At 42.7% G+C, this 17,318-nt stretch overlaps 1 protein-coding gene across 3 annotated transcripts in view; it reads left to right on the top strand.

The window, feature by feature from the left end:
* Positions 1 to 17,318, top strand: part of LOC147748145 (complement C3-like) — a 1,551,795-nt gene that overhangs the window by 173,391 nt on the left and 1,361,086 nt on the right. For all 3 annotated transcript variants that reach the window (XM_086959014.1, XM_086959019.1, XM_086959009.1), the window contains exon 8: positions 12,725 to 12,827. In XM_086959014.1, the coding sequence (XP_086815140.1) occupies positions 12,725 to 12,827 (103 nt within the window). The remainder of the gene's footprint in view (positions 1 to 12,724; positions 12,828 to 17,318) is intronic.

Raw genomic sequence — 17,318 nt, 5'->3', positions numbered from 1 at the left:
TCCCTGGACGGAGGAAGTGTGTCGGCTGACACACGCTGCGGCGCTGTGGTGCTTCGCTGTCTTGAGCGCGAAGACAAACGCTGGACATTGCTCTCCCTTTGCTGACTTGAGGAGGTACCGGTGAAGAGCGAGGCCTGACCTGCTTATTAGTGTCTTCGGGGTGTGAGGCTCTGGTACGTATACTAAGGGGAGGCTGGAGGTATAGAGACCTATGACGGAGAGCAGGAAGGGAGTAACCTGTGTAGTGACAGATGCATCATTCCAGGGATGGGACAGCCATCTGGGAGCAATGGAGATCAGAGGACTCTGGTCTCCCATGGAATACGGACTCCACATAAACTTGCTGGAGCTCCAAGCAATTTGTTTGGCATTGAAAGCCTTTTTTCCTTCAATCAAGGGAAAGCTGATTCAAGTGTTTATGGACAACACTACCATCATGTGGTACTGCAACAAACTTGACAGGGGGGATTGTGAACCCCTTGACAAGAGGCCCTGTCTCTCTCTGGACATGGCTGGAACAGCAGGACATATCCCTGGTGATTCAACACCTAGAAGGTTCTCTGAACACCAGGGCGGACAAACTCTGCTATTGATACCTAGCGGATCATGAATGGTGTCTCCATCCTGAGGTAGTTCAAGGTCTCTTTCAACAGTGGGGGAGAGTCTTGGTTAGATCTGTTTGCTTCTGTCAAGAACATGCAATGGCAGCAGTTTGCGCCCCGGAGTTTCCAAAGAAGCTGTCGCTTGGAGACGCTTTACATCCCCAGTGGAGCTCAGGCCTCCTTTTCTGCCCATACCATTCCTGCCCAGAGTGCTCAAGAAGATCAGCAGTGACCGGGCCCCAGTCATTCTCCTAACTGGGCCCAGAGAGTTTGGATCCCGAGCTTCTCCAATTAAGCGTCGATCCTCCAATCAGGCTGCCCCTTCAGGAGAATCTACTGTTGCATCAACAGGGGAGGGTCCTCCTCCCAAACCTGTCAACTCTACACCTTCTTGCGTGGAGATTGACTGGTGGCAGTTGATAGCATTCAACATTCCTCCCGAAGTTTGCAGTGTTATTTTGGCAGCCAAACTACCCTCCATCAAGAACATGTATGCTTACGGGAGAAATACACTTGAAAAATATTGATGGAAAGATTTATTGATCCTTTCAGCTTCCCTCTCTCAGATCTTACTCTTTATTCTAACCCTTGCCCAGCAGGGCTCCGCTCTGGGCACTCTCCAATGGAACCTTTCGGTCCTGTCTTCCTTTTTGTGGCTGCCAGACCAACCCTCTATATTTAAATCCCCTATTGTAAATAGATTTCTAAAGGGGCTTGTACATATGTATCCACCTGCCCCTTTCATCAAGTCTCAGGTGGGCCTTAATTTTGTTCTCACCTGCTCCATTCAAACCCTTGCACAACTGCCCCCTCCGGCTGCTTACCATCAACCAACTTTTTTATTGGCAATAACATCTGCCTGTAGGGTGATCCAATTGCAGGCTCTGTCATCCAAGCCTCCTTACCTGGCCATCTTTCCAGACAAGTTGGTGCTTCGCACTTGAATCTCTACCAAAAGTGGTTACACCATTCCACATTGGGCAGTCTGTCCCCCTGCCCACTTTCTATTGTCCTCCACATCCCTCCAAATAAGAGGAGCGACTCCACTGTCTGGATTCAAAAAGAGCATTGACGTTCTACCTTGTCCGCAAAAAAAGAGTTCCGAGTGGACAACCAACTCTTTGTGGGGTATGTGGGAGTCAAGAACGGTTGCGTGTTGCAGAAAAGTATGATCTCTCGATGGGTCATCCTTTGCATTAAAATCTGCTATGCTCTGACCAAAAACAAGGCGTAAGGGCTCATTCTACCTGCACAAATGCTGCCACTATGGCATTGCAACGTGGAGTCCCAGTCCTTGACATTTGTCAGGCGGCAACGTAGGCGTCTCTGCACATGTTCACCGAGCACTAGTGCCTGAACAGGCAAGACCGCAAGGACGGCCATTTTGGCCGCTCTGTCCTGCAGGACTTCCTGCTCTAAACTTGTCCTTAGTCCCTTCTCCCTCCGGGATGGTATTGCTTGGGTATCTATTCAAAGGTGAGGAATCTGTGGCTAGATGTCTCTATCAGATGTACAAGCTACTTACCTTCAGTAAAGCCTTATCTGGTAATATGATCTAGCCACAGATTCCTTACTACACCACCCATCCATCCCATACTGGGGAAAGGTTTTTAGGGTCAGGGCTGTTCCTTTTCAGGGCCCTAGTTGTTCAGAAACACACCCATGTCAGTGCACTGCATGGCTCCGCGCTCCCAGCATGGAAAGTCATGGAAAGTAACTGACGTCAGTGTGCCGAGGTGGCACCTATGTAGGTGATGTGGATATCACAATGGCAAAGATGACATCGTCAACGTCACGCAGCGCCGACCGACACCACCTACCAGCACGCAAGGGTATTGCTTGAAGAAAAATCTTCTGGATCCAGTCTGACGCCTGGGAAATTCAAAGGTAAGGAATATGCAGCTAGAACATTTCTCGAATAACTTAAGTACCTTGTCCTACAATAGCAGGACCATCGTTTTCTCTGCAAACTATTTTCCTAGAGCTGTGGTTTTTATTTCCTAGATATTTCACTAAGTTAGTGTGCCTGAGGTAAACAAAAGTGATGGATGGAAACCTTGAATTAATCTCAGCAACTGGTAATTTCTGGGGCTGCTTCCCAGTCCATCGCTATTATGCATGCCATGCTACCTCAGTTTAGACCCAGCCATACGCAATTCAGTCTTGACCCTGCTCCAATAGCAACAATCCAGCCCAAACTGGCAGGCCATGTCCTCCATGAACCCGAACAGAAGCAACCAAGGACCGTTTTCACCCCTGTAATGTCTATTCAGTTGGGTATGGCTTAGTTCCAGTGGCATAGTGTGCACCGGACCCATGTCTGGGCATTCCCGTCCCACTTACATTGTCACACTGAAGTATGCAAAAAATGATAGGTTGAATGCATGAATTAATCTCAGGGATTTGTAATTTTTCAGGGTTGCATCAACATGCAACAGGCTGCATCAATCGTGCGCATTGTACAACGTGACCTAAGGGCCCCAATATTGGGTTGATTAATGGCTCTTGTATGTATGGTTTCCATATTGTACCTCTGTTGAGGTAGTGTGGTTTGAAGTCTATAGTGTTTAAGTAGATGAGGAAAGAGCATGCCCAATATCATCTACAACACAGACATACTTTTCTTTTTAAGTCACCTCTGTTCTAAATGTAATATATTATGCCTACATACATGCAGTGTATGTGAGGGTAATGTGCATGTATTCTCTTGTAAGGGTTAATAGGTATGTTTTGGAATCCAGCCTCAGATGCATATTTAGCCCCCGTGTGAGGTGTTGTTACTTAGCAATGAGTCATACATCCGAAATCCCCAGCAACCAGGCAGCATGCAGGTGGTGACGGATGGGTGATGTAGCTGCCATGTGTGCTTCCAGGAAAGGCAGCAACACATTGGTACAGGAGCCTTTTGGTATTTCAGACAGGTTGAATGTTGATGGAGTGCAGCAGTGCCTATGGCAGAAAAGGTATGCTGTGTGTGAGGTGGCTGATGTACCCTGTAGGTGCATTCAAAGGTACCTACCTTGCAAGGGAGGTGGGCAAAGGCATAACATTCCCTTGCCACCCTTTACCTTTCCACCACTGAGTGTGGCATTGCAGTGCACTGGGGCAGATTTATGTTCATGCATCTCAGTACCTGATGCAAGTATCATGAGTAGATTGCCTGTGAAAGTCTACATTGTCAGAGCTGACCCTCTGGAAAGATCTACTGGCCATGAAATAAAGTGCAGATAGAATACAGCGATAGCATGGGAGCATGCTGTAGGTGAATTAAGCACCTGCTCCCAGTCTGCAACCATGTCAAGGATCACAAAAAAATGTGAAGCAGTAACAAGCAATGACTGTGTCCCTGAACATGGCAAAGGTGTTCATCCGTTGCTTGTAAAAACTCTCTCTGCTCCACAGAAAATGTGTGTTCAAAATGAGAGGCAAAGCACCAAGCATGTTCACCAGCGTAGTGAAGGCAGAAAAAGTTGTTTGGTATGGGAATTCACTTCTTATGTGGTCATCCTGGAAGTGATTGGTTCATGTTAAAATGTGTTTCACATGCGGATCAGTTGTGGAGTTCAGAACAATCACTTATATATATTAATATATATTAATCTTGGTATATAATTCTATGGATTTTTTTTTAGAAAAATAAATAATGGGTTTAAACTAAAAATGAATTTGCCTTGTAATAATATTTAACAAGATTCGCTTTTAAGAAAAAAATATCCTAATAAAAACAAATAAGCCTTTTAATACAATTAAATAGGATTTGCTTTAAAGATAATTAGAAGATTGGATGTTATATAAAATGAAAATAATGCTTCACAGGATTTCATAAAACATTTCAAACAGTGGGCTCTTCAAACAATTCTCAAAAATGTTCCTTTATTTTCTTATATATTGCTATAGTTATTTGGTTGCACCATTACTTTCTATAAGAGTGCTTTACAGTACCAATGGTTCACCATGTGTGGTGATGGACTGATTTCAAGGCTGAGCTTGTGTGCGTTTACAACTATTTTAAGTATTTTTGGCTGTAGAAAATGTAGAAATATTGTTTCTGAATAGCAATGGCCTTACTGTTTTGTAGGTGGGTGTTTGTTCCTCTCTCAAGGGCCTGATTACGATGGTGGTGAAACCGCCCCCGACAGGCTGTCGTGGTGGTTTCACCACAATTGTAAGCAGGTTTTGCGCTTGCCACATTACAATGATGGGTGTGTTTTTGGCGGTCGGAAAGACTGACCATCAGGGTCCCAAGGGCTCAAGGAGCCCATCAGACCATCGGCGGGGAATCAAATCCCTGCAATGGTGGCAGTGCCTACCAGGCACAGCCGTATGGATTATGATGTTCCTTTCCACCTGCTGATTTCATGGCGGGTAACCACCATGAAAAGGCAGGTGGAAAGGGAATTTGGGAGCTAGTAGCGGGCCCTCTTCCCCCTGCACCCCAGAGCTCCGACGGACTGTCGGGCGGTCCCGTTTTGGATACACTGTCTGCCCGCAATCGTAATCAGCCCCTAACTCATTACTTAGCCCATTCTTAGCGCCTCATATCCCCTTACAACACCCCTCCCTTTCGTAGTAAGTATTCCCCATTTTCCAACCACTGTTACGGTCTCTCCCACATTTACTACAAAAATGTATGCATACCTGTACAGAGACTTACGAAGCGAAGTTGGAGACCTCCACATAGAAAAGATAAGAGTATTGTAGGCAGAGACCTCCACAAGTAGCTCTGTAAATAACATTTTGTAGTATGTGATAGGTACTATTTCAGTCCAACTCAAATTAATGCAAAATTCTGTTTGTGAATGGGATCCTTTGTGTTTTCTTTTCTTATATTTTTAAAAATATATTTTTTAGGGCCCGTTTACCTTATTTTAACCATTTTTATGCCTTTTTGCTCCTTCAATGTTTCTTGATTTTTATAAATTAGTTTGAATTGTGATGTGTTCCTAAGTTAAATCTGGCTTAGTATTGCTTGAACGTAGTACACATTTCTGTGGGGGATCGTTTGACCTGTTGGTGTGCCAGAGCTGCTAGGGGTTAAGCAGAGATTCACAATTGTGTTGTGATGTAACAAGATTAGTTGTAATCAATTGGTTGCCTCCCCCAAATTTAGCACCAACCTTCTGATAACATACATCATACTGATGTCAGTTTATAGTTAATGATATATTATGATTTCCATTGGGAACAAAAAAAATATAATTTGCCTCTGACTGTGGCACAAAAACACATATCAGTTCTAAAGAGTTCATATCAGAATTTCACAATGCTTGACATTTGTATAGAACTCTTTTGATCAATCAGCAAGTGACAGATCTTTATAATTCTGGTCTCCCCAAGTCTACTGAGGGCCATCAGTCTGTCCTGGACTGCTCTTCTTACGCAGGGTCATGATGCCCTTTGTTAAAATGCACAGAGTAATTTGCTTTAAGCTATGCATAGAAGCAGTCACTCTTTGCAACTAAGAAACACTGAGAGATCTTTCAAGCTGTTGATTTGTCAGGGAGAGTATTGTTCAAGAAGGCTATGTGTTTTTTTCACCATCAAAAGATGCCACTGCTAGTAAACATGGCACTGACCTCTTTAAAACTCACATCATTCTATAGTCAAAACATAACAAAGAGCTGCTTAACCTTGGTGTCAGAGAAACAGAAGAGGAGCCCCATTGAAATAAAATAAAAAGACAAACAAGGAAAAAGATAGACAAACTAGTGGGAGGAGGCCATGTTCAGCTGCAGAAGCCAGCCAAGTATTCATTTGTGGGTAACTGATCATCTTCATAACTGAAAAACCCACTCTTAGTTACCAGGCCCAACTTGCTGCTGTTCCCCAAATCAACAGAAGAGTTTCAGGAAAGGGCAGCACAAGAAAAAAGTCTTGCAGGTGTGGAGAAGGGATGAGAAATTAAAGTCAAAGACTTCTGAGAGGAACCCCAGATAAAGTGTGTACGTCAGTAATCTTCCTATGGGTCTAAAGTTCTAGAATTCTCTGGAAAATGTTCACTGATAGCTTCAGACAGTTCAGGAATGGATCTTGCATCTACAGATCACTTTTCATTGTTCCATTGTGGTTCTACTTAGACCTCACCAGAACATCCCATCTTCTGTTCAGGGAGTTTTAAAGGAAGGGTTATTTTAGAGATGTGATGACGGTGTCCTGGGCATTTTATTTTATCAATGTCTTTCAGGGGATCTCATATTTGTATGTGATATTCATCAGGTTACGGAAGTTTCAAATTACCAATAATGTAATGGTATGAGTTAGGTACACATATCATCTGTGCTGATCTTGGAAATTATCAGCGTTTAATTCTCTCTGGTTACAGGTCCAAGCTTAAATGTCATGACTCTTTGGATGAAGTTGTTGACATTGAAGTTGTGGTAGGGTGAAAGAGTCTAAACAACTCTGTGTCAGCAAATGGCTGAGATTTTGTTTTTGATGTCAATAGCATTTGGATCCATGTGCCACATCAATGTCTTGTGCTAGGACTTTGCAATGTAAGCAACTAAGCAAGCAATTATATTAAGGATAAATTGTATGAAACTATTGGCATGGGAACATGAAAAATATTTGTTCTCATTTCTGTCATTCCACTTGCCTCTCGGATCTTGAATAGTCTAGTCCATAAGAGTCATACATTCTTGTGTCATGGGATTTTATGCAGGTATTGGCTCAGTAAATTACTTGTTTAGCCCTTATAAAAGTTGAGCTTACACACCTGACTTTTAGAACATTGGGGATAGTAAAAACTTCCACCAGTGGACTGAGTGAGCATGGACTCTCTGACTGAGCCTACGAGGCCCACTGCTTTATGAAGGCTAGACATCATTTAGAGCTGTATGATAATGGGCATCTGTCAACTTCTCATTTCCCCAAACTCATTAAATGCAACCCAAGGGTTGTTTGTATGACAGCAGAGTTGCTGTTGCCTCTGCTGTATGAATCACTGTCTGTCTTACAGCCGCCATCTGACATTGCATTGGAAGTCCCATTTTATTCCAGCCCTTTCCATGGCTGGAACCACCATGCACATCATGTTGTACAAGACATGAAAAACAAACAATGTGCCTAGTTATTACATTGCAGAACAGGATTTATGAGCGGCAGCATGTTCCCTTGGCCTTGCATCACACTAAGTACTGTTTTTTGCTTCTGGCGCCCAATGTCTGGTTGGACTTTTCCCCAGGCGCAACCTGCACAGGTAACTGGGGGATAAGTCAACAGACAAAGGGATAGGGAAAGTAAAATAAATAAAACCACTTACCTTGAGCTCGCTGCATCGCCGAGTTGGCGATGCAGCGAGCGCAAGGTAAGTGATTTCATGATTTTTTTAAATTTTACTTTCCCTATTCTGTCATCTGTCGACTCCCCCTGCCCCAACCTCTTCTCCCCACTGCTGTTACCTGTGACGGCCATGCATGCAAAGTTTTCCCATCATGCCACCTAGCCTGCATCAGTGTCACCACAGTCCAGGTCCATTGACGGGTTGTTCTGTGGACCTTGCAGACCTCTGGGTGCAGGTACCAGTTGCTCGGGGCACGAAGGATATAAAATATGAGGTTCTTCTAACTCTAGTAGTTATTTTGTAAAAACACCATTCTCCTGGGACAGAAGGCATGAGCGGCCTAATATCCCTGCATATACAAGATGGACGCTAGTATGCTTTATGTCTGAAGTTCCCAGACCAATATGTTTTTTTCCTATGAAGTAATCTAATTTCCCTTGTAGTTCATGTACAAGGAGACATATAGGACCCTGATCTTTGATTATACTCATTGCCCTGTTTTCTGGCTTTCTTTTCCATCATCAACATTCCTACTTTTGGAAGAAAATATGCAGAGGCTTTGGTTGTGCTCTTTGCAATATTTTTTTGTCCCTGAATATCTTTTGGGAGATCTTATGCTGGGTTCCTTTTCTACCCTGACTGCAGAGTTGTTCTGAATGCACTCGTTTCTAACCTCCACATCAATTATCAGCTACACTCAAGAACTACCAGTGTTGCTAAGAAGAGTTTTTTGTCCCTATATTTTTTTCCTCCTATCTCACACTCTCTTAAAGAGATTCTGGACTCCTTTCACCTGTATTTTATTAATGCGGCAGGCACAATAAATATATGGGGAGGATTCACCCTTTCTTCAGGAACTAAAGAAGCAAACTAGAGAGACTTTCTCTGTGTACAGTCCTTGACACCAATTCAATGTAAGAAAACTCCAAGCCGGTTAGGAACATAGCCTATTTTCACAAAACCACTAACTCCTCTTTTGGAAAATTTGTCTTTGGTAACTAAACATATGCTGACTAGTCCGCAGTGCAACCTAAGCATGGCAAATAAGCCAACCTTGTGTTTTGCCGGAACTGCTTCATTCAAGTCTACACAAGCATTTTCAGTGAAAAAAAAACAACCTTTCAGTCAACTGTAACTTCATCAGTGGGGATGTAGCTAGCCTTCCAGAGGCTAGGGGAGCTGTTCGTCAAGCACTAAATGACGTCTCTAATAACATGGAGAGTGAAACTGACTTTTTCGCAAGGTTCAAACAGAGTTTAATTTTAATGAGTGTATAAAATTGAATTACCAACTTCCTCTCCTTCTCCACATCCTTCCTAGTTCAAAGAATAGATGCAGAGATTGCATTCACAAAGAACTATTCCATTGATTCACACTGACTGATTCTCTGAAGGGACTTTCAAGGGCATGCAGTTAACATATATTAAGTGACCCATTGGATTGTTGAGGCCATTCAGCTGCCAGGTAATCAGCATCCGAAGGACTGTTGCCAGCTGAAGTATTACCATGTCTGCATCTACAAGGCCCAACGTTCGCTCCAACAATCCAGGTAGCGCAAGCAAAAATTATTCCCACATTAACCTACGGAAGCGAGGTCCTAAAAGGTTTGGATAGCGGCCAACTGGACAAAATTATTACAAAAATTTATAGAATAGTGTTCAAGCTACCAAGTCAAACATCACCGGCCCAAATTAGGTTGGAACTGGGAATCTGCCACCAATCACTTGCCAGAGCCTTGAGTTTTCTAATGTGCTGTCATAAATTGAGGTCATCGAAGGAAGGCAGCCTAGCACAACATCTATGGTCTTGCCTTCAAATGAATCTATGGCGAGCAGGGCATGCATATTGGGAAAGAGGATTAAGAACACTAGGCCTGAAAGACCTTTGGGGCATGCAGGTAAGCCATAATGAATTTAAACGACTAGCGAAAATAAGCATAAAAAAGCTCTCTTCCGTGGAAGACAAGGCTCGGCTGGCAAAAAGAAGTCACGGATGGATGTCCTTGCAATCCTATGTCCAGTTGACCCCACAGGAGTACCTAACTCAACCATTCACTACTCGAACAAAATTAAGTTTCCTAAAGTTGAGAATGGGAGTAATCAACCTGTTGGTCCATTTGCCAAAATGGAAAAGAGCCCACGGACAGGAACAATGTAGACTCTGCGGGAATCAAAAAGAAGACATAGTACACATCCTTTGTCTTTGCCCAAACCTGCTGAACGAAAGGCGGTCCCTCCTGAGGAAACTCTGGAACACAAACATGATTAGATCGTGTAGAGCAGCAGTCTTGGCTTGCTTTGACCCTCGGAACACTAAATTAAACTGTGCCCTAGTAAGGTTTTTGGAACAAGCATATAAAAAACTTGGTGAGGTGTCCCAAGTACGCGATTTCTCACCAGCACAATTACTAGCCTAGTTCCAGCTGCCACCTCATTGTATAATGGACATGATCCTTAGCTCTCCTTTTTATAAGTATGTTTTTACACATTTTTATAATCTTCATAACGCATATGATCCTATACTTATTTTTATATGTATTCATTGATATATCGTTCTTAAAATTCTGTAACTTGCAAAGGTTTTTTAATCATGCAATAAAGATTTCTACTACTTGCATCTGCCATAGATTTGCTAGGCAAGCAATTGATCTCAACTTTCACATAGAGGCACATGCTACATCTGTAACCATAACTTTGTCCTCTTGTGCTTTTGACATCCCTATATCCAGACTGCTAAAGATTGTTGTTGGATTTTTTGAAAGATAAGAAATCTGCGAGGGGATAATAGCCATCAGAAAAAGTTAATGCCCGTTGTTATTCCTGGTGGGAATGCTTTTGTACTTGCTGACTATTTATTGTCTTATTGTTTTCTGGACATAGTAATTATTAGGCATTTTGACACTGTTCTCTTAATAATTCCATCAAACATGAAACCTCATAACATGTACATTTATTAGTGCATTCTGCTCATTAGTTCATAGGTCGATTAAGCCCATAGAATTCATTAACACAAAGCTGATTGTACGGAAAACTGTCTTTTCGCGACCATTAACTTGTCTTTCAGAATAGGCTATGCAGTGCTTTTAGGAAAGACAACATTTTTCATTCTTGTTGGGTTTAAAGTTCTTCTTGAATCAAGAGATTTCCCTGCTTACCTTTTATCCAAACGTATATTTTGAGGTAGAAAACTTTATGATCTAAGCGTTTAAAAGGTCATCAGTTTTTATTTAGGCTTGTCGGTGAGTTTTATCATTTACCAAGGTTCATTGTCAGACAGAGGCCCAGACCTTTGGGACAATTTATATTTAGGCAGACGGCCCACTGTTCTGCCATGGGGACACTGTGAAATATTCCATCCCCAAGACGAAGGGACTACCCGCCTAATTTATAAATGAAGGTCAAGCAAGCAGGCATTTACAAAAGCATTGGCAGCAACCGCAATCATGGCAGTTCCTGTCAATGCGTTTTACTCTTTGCTACAGGGTTGCATCAGGAGGATACAGCCATATATCAAACATAATTCTTTTGTTTTATTACAAAAAGCAAATCTCAAAACACTATTTTCTTTTTGTAAATAAAAAATGTAATGCCCCGCCTTGGCATCGGAGTCATCCCCCATGGAGGGAGTAGCATTATATAGTTTTTGCCGTTTCTCACCCCCACGGTTTTGCCTTGACAGTGGCACACATGGAAAAATGTTTAAATACCTACCCATCCTAATTGGGTGAATGGACATGTAGCCGTTTCTGAGTAAGGGCAGTCTGAGAAGTTTGGGAAGGTAGGGACAACTTCAGTGTTGACTGTACCCTACTAATTTTGATTTATAAACGGAAATATATTTATATATTGATCATAAGATCTTCCCGTGTGTGTTGTGTTGTTTTGATTTTCTGCTCATTGATTGTACAAGTTATTGAATTTATTTGCACTGGTTCAAAATTTACAAACATGGAATCTTTTCAATATAACTTAAATAGGAACCATTTTTTTCTGAATAAAATCCCTTATTGGCACACTTTACCTGACATTGCCAGAATTGCCCAAGCCTCCAAGGGTTTTTTGGGTTCTCCCATCCTATTATTGTAACATAGTTACAAGGGAGTCCAAGTTACTATTGTACCTATATTTGCCTCTCGTGTTAATCTGCTCCACCAAAATGAATCTATTCTCATGACGTTGAGGTTAAAGTAGGTACCATTTCTTCCTTTTTGTATCCATTTACAAAGCAGCCCTCGTGCAATTCCACATGCTTTTTCAAACACTATAGTTGGCTGATTCTAAATTGTTCTTGGATATACTGCAATTGGATGTTATGCCATCCCTCCCTACTGTACATAATGACTGGTAATCTTTATAGACATAGAAAAGCAGGAATCTACAGTATAGAGGTAAGAGAATATAACAACCACTCACTTTATTCTTATACCTTTATCTACTTCAGTCTAAAAAGCCACGTTCCCAAGCCTTACAAATACCTAGACTATACTGTAGAATTGGTTTTGGATGCTCTTCTTGATGAAGCTATCTGAGGGGGGAAGGGAAAGAGCCTAGATCTTGGTACGGTCACCAATCTCAGGCTTGTATCGCCTCATCTCCATGCTCTTCCACACTGCTAGGGCACAAGCTCAAGTTTAGTCGTTGATGTGACTTTTCCTGACATAGTTTGCTTGACTCAAAATACATTGTAAGATAAAGCATTGTGACTTGTGCAACAAATGCATTTGAAACTTCTCTAGTCAGTAACCCCTTCTGTGGATTGCCTGGGCTGTGACACGTGTTTATAGCTGTAAGCTTTGAATTTTGGTGTTCTTTTATTCATTTATACTTTTACTTTGATACAGGTATGTGCATCTTGAAGAGGTCCAGGGATATGCTTTCGTAACATTTAGTGTTATATACCAGAAAAAAAAATACAATCTACAAAACCCTTTGCAACGAGTGGAAGTAAGTATCCCTCTGCAGTGTGTGGCTGAAGCAGCATGTATATTCATTTTTTTTAAATGTTTTAGTGCTAACGTATTGTCATGAATCCATACTTTTTTGATCTTCAGACAGCGTTTGGAAACCAGAATATTGGGAATGGGTTAACTCAGTATCCACAGTATCGAACTCCAACCCATGTTTTCTCTGTAAATCCTTATCATCCATCATCAACTCAAGGAGCATCATTTTTAGATCTGGATCAGTAATAATCAAATTAACAATGGCCTGCTGATATCAGTTTTCCCACTTAGTGAAAACACGGAAAATGTCTCACAAAAGCACCAATTATGATTTCAAAGGGTTAAAAACTGAAAGATGCCTAGTTAAATGATATTTATTCTCAATGATATAATAGTGCTTACAAATAAAAAAATTAAAAAGCATAGAAAAGAAAACTATAAACCCAAAACGAAGAAGCATTGGCAAGGCCATTCTATCCTGATCGCATTTTTCAATATGTATGGTGGAAGGATGAGACCTGCCCTGGAACTTATTAGTGTCTCGTGTCTCATGAGCTTAAAGTGATTGCTGTGGACATCAATGGCCCATTGGCATCCCAAACAATTCATTGGTTTTGTTGTAAAGTGAACCAATGGGTATTACAGTAAAAATATGTACAAAGAGTGCTGATTGAATGTATATTTCGAATGTGAATTAACCCCTTATGCCTTGTAATGGTGCCATTGGCTAAGAAGTGGAAAATAGACCAAACAGCCACTAGCATGAGGTGAGAGATGTATACTCCTCCGGGCTGATTCAATATATGATACATTGTCTCAAAGCAATGGCTGAAGAGGCTTACCCAAACACGATAATAGTTGGAGAAGGGTTGACCCAAAGCCCCTCTAGTATAAACAGGACTTAAAATGGATAGATATAATGAAAGATGAGTTAGTGAGGGTGACAAAGGGTCTGATTTTTAGTTTGGCAGACAATGTATTTACCGTTGCTGTAGCAGAGTATTTTGTTCCCACCAAGGCGCAGGTTCTCTGACCCCAAATGCAGAGATCTCCGCCAGCCCAGCAGACATCTCTTTCATTTCCAGTAACTACCAAATAAAAAAAAACCTTGCCATGAGAGTATTCCATCATGGAATGGGAGTCATTTAAAAGTTTTTGCTTTTACATATTGCCTGTATGTATGTGAAAGCAAATACTGGCCATATGTTTGACGGGCGGACACATGGCCAATTCTCTAATGGCCCTTACCTCGTTAGGGGCATATGTGGGTGTTGGAGATGGACACGGTGTGTCTGCTTGACTATTTTGTGTCAAGCAGACACAAAATAGTTCTATTCCATTTCCATCTTTATTTCGATCAATTTTAGATCATAAAAGATATGCAAAACACATTCAATTAAAACAGCAAGACGGTCAAACCAACATTACGCAACATTTAAAAGAATATTAGATTTACATGAAATCAGACCATTTCATTTATGCCAGCTCTTGCTCAAATTTTAAAAGTCGATTACGGATATGCCACATTGCAGTTAAAAATGTTGCCACCCCAAATACAATAATAGGTGAAAGGTCCATTTTTAAAATCCTGTAAGCTGGGAGGTATCTTGTAAAGCCAAATTTTTTGAGGAGGGGGACAAGCCAGTATTTCCTGGGTCTTCGATAGGCCTTGCAGAAGAATATAATGTGCAGATCATCTTCCCGATGGTGCGAGCAAGACGGGCAATGCTCACTCAATGAAGTCTGGGCCCAGTGTTTTGTAAATGCCCTTGTAGGAAGTGTGCAATATCGCCATTGTAAGAAGATTTTCCTTGTAAGGACCGGGGAAATGTTGTCTAGCACACGCTCGAATAAGTACACTTCCTTAAACTTAAGAAACAATTCTGTCAAGGACCCCTCCCATGGTTTTCCCAATGTAACAGTGAGCCTCATCTCGCGAAAATCTCTCACTATGAGTTTACGTGAGGTCCTAGTGCAAGTGTTAGCTGGATCTTGCCATAACTCTGGTCTGCCTATTTTCTCACATGTTTGTTTGATGTAACTCAACCATGGAATTTGTCTTGATTTAGGTAGACAGAGGATCTCTTGGAGCTCACTTCTGTAGCTCGCAAGTTCTGGTGTGCTCCAGATGCGGCGCCAGAAGATGATTGGTCTTAGTCCCAAATCCTCCGCAATGGGTCTCAAACCTAAGTCGAGTCTCAGCGGGAGGAGAGGGGTACTTGCAGGTAGGGCTGCCATCTGCCTAATGAAATTATTTTCAGTTGTTTGTAGTTTTTGACTAGGAGAGTGACCCCACAATTCCCCTCCATCTAAAACTGCCCCTCTGGCCTGCATTTTATACATTTCAAGGGCAGCACTAAAGCGTTTGTAGGTCGATCTACTTATCATCCTAGAAATACCTCCGGATAATTGGAGCAATTTCATGTGGGCCTTTGCCCGATGCGTGTCCCACGTCATGTCCTGGTTAATAGTTACGCCCAGGTATTCGAAGGTAAAAACCATCTGTAGTCTTGTTGAGCCAATAGTAGGGTTGGGGCGTGTTAGTGGGGGGGTTGAGAATCATGAATTTGGTTTTTAACGCATTGATCTCAAGCCCCCGCTCCGCACAGAACGCTGAGAACCCATCCATGACTCTTTGTATACCCATTGGTGATTTGGACAGCAGCAGGGTGTCGTCCGCAAACATAATTGCGGGCACCCTGCTGCCGTTCAACTTAGGGGCATTGATGTCTTTGATCCTGGTCAGGTGGTCAATTACCCCGTTGACAAAGAGGCAGAACAGGGTCGGTGCGAGCACGCAGCCCTGTCTCACCCCCCTGTCAACGGAGAACCTGTCGGAGAGTGCCCCATTTCTACCACACCTGACTCGTGCGAAATTTTCCTGGTGTAGCCTTATCAAGATAGTCAGGATGTCCACCAGAATACCCAACTCAAACAGTACAGTCCAAAGTCTATCTCGGGGTACTAAATCGAAGGCGGCTCGCAAGTCCACGAAGACTGTGTACATGCTGCCGCCCTCGAGTACCGCAGTCTTCCAATAGAGGAGGTTCAGGCGGAATATCTGATCCATAGTGGAAACCCTTCTTCTGAATCCCACCTGATAAGGACTAAGAATGGAATTTTCCTCCATCCAGTTTTGGAGGCGATCTAATATCAGCCTACCAAATAACTTCTGGGGAACATCGATAAGGCTAATAGGCCTGTAGTTGGCTGGGAGCAGAGGTGATCCCTTTTTAAATATGGGAACGATCTCTGCGCCCAGCCAAGTACTAGGAACCTCCATACCCCCTAGGACAGCATTGAATAACACAACCAAGTATGGTGCTCATACATCAGGCTCATGGTTGAATAGATCGCCCGGGAGGCCATCCAGTCCTGGTGCTTTGCCTGTTGCCAGCCCTGTGATGGCTGCACGGACTTCCGCCTCTGTTAAAAGTTCACCCTCAGTTACTGTATCAGTGATCAGTGGTGTATCAGCAGTAGCGTCGTTAGGGGCCTTATATAACGAGTAAAAATGGTCCCGCCATATCTTGGTTGAGATGTTGGGTTCGATTGCCGGAGCTAGCTCCTCGGACCCCGTATTAACTATTTTGTGTCAAGCAGACACAAAATAGTTCTACGGTTTTCCACGGACTAGGAAACGCTGAAAGGTCAGGAGTAATTTTGTCAACTGTCAAGATCAGCATTGAAGCTATAGATACGCTTAATACGGAGAAATTCACCGTATGGTATACTCTTCAGAGGCAAGCCCCATGTGATAGGGCCTGGGTCAGTCTTACGCCTGCTGTGAGGCAGGCGCAAGATTTTGATGCAACGGCGTCCTAAAAGTGACGCAGTGAAATCTCATAGATTTCACTGCGTCACATCTACGACCCTTCCTTGCGTCAATACGCCCCCCTTGCATACATTATACCTGGCGCAGGTATACTGTGGCGCAGGGGTTTACAAAGTGACGCATCTACCTAGATGCGTCACTTTGTAAATACGGCGCAACAAGCCGCATTTTTTACGCCACTGGTGCGTCACAAAAAGTGACGCACCGGCGGCATAAAAGTGACGCACTGCCTCATAAATGAGGCCCCTTGTTTTGGGCCACAACACAACGTTTCCCCCTTTGTCTGCTTTTGTTACAATTATGTCAGCATTATCATTTAATTTTTCGTTAGTGCTGAGTACTGTCTCTCTTTGAATGAACATTGTTTCATTCTCATCAGAACTTTATTACTGAGTGCTTTGAGGTCACTGATCACACAGTCACTAAAGGTATCAATGGCATCCTTAGCCATAAGGGGGATAAAGTTAGCGGGTGGACGAAATGGGCTCGTGGCAGGCAAATTACCAATGGTGCCCAGATTCAGCAGCTGTATTTGGGTAGAGCCAAGATTGCCGTCGGAGTTCTCAGCCAGAGCATGCACAGTCCTAAGGTTGGTAATGTTGCTTACTTGCAGTTGGATGCTCTGTTTATCGGAAACCATAATGCTAGAGGCAGTGG

The sequence above is a fragment of the Lissotriton vulgaris genome, chromosome 1_1 (genome assembly GCF_964263255.1).
Source record: "Lissotriton vulgaris chromosome 1_1, aLisVul1.2, whole genome shotgun sequence".
Lineage (NCBI taxonomy): Eukaryota > Metazoa > Chordata > Amphibia > Caudata > Salamandridae > Lissotriton > Lissotriton vulgaris.
The sequence above is the reverse complement of the archived record's forward strand: the minus strand, read 5'-3'. Positions and strand labels throughout refer to the sequence as shown.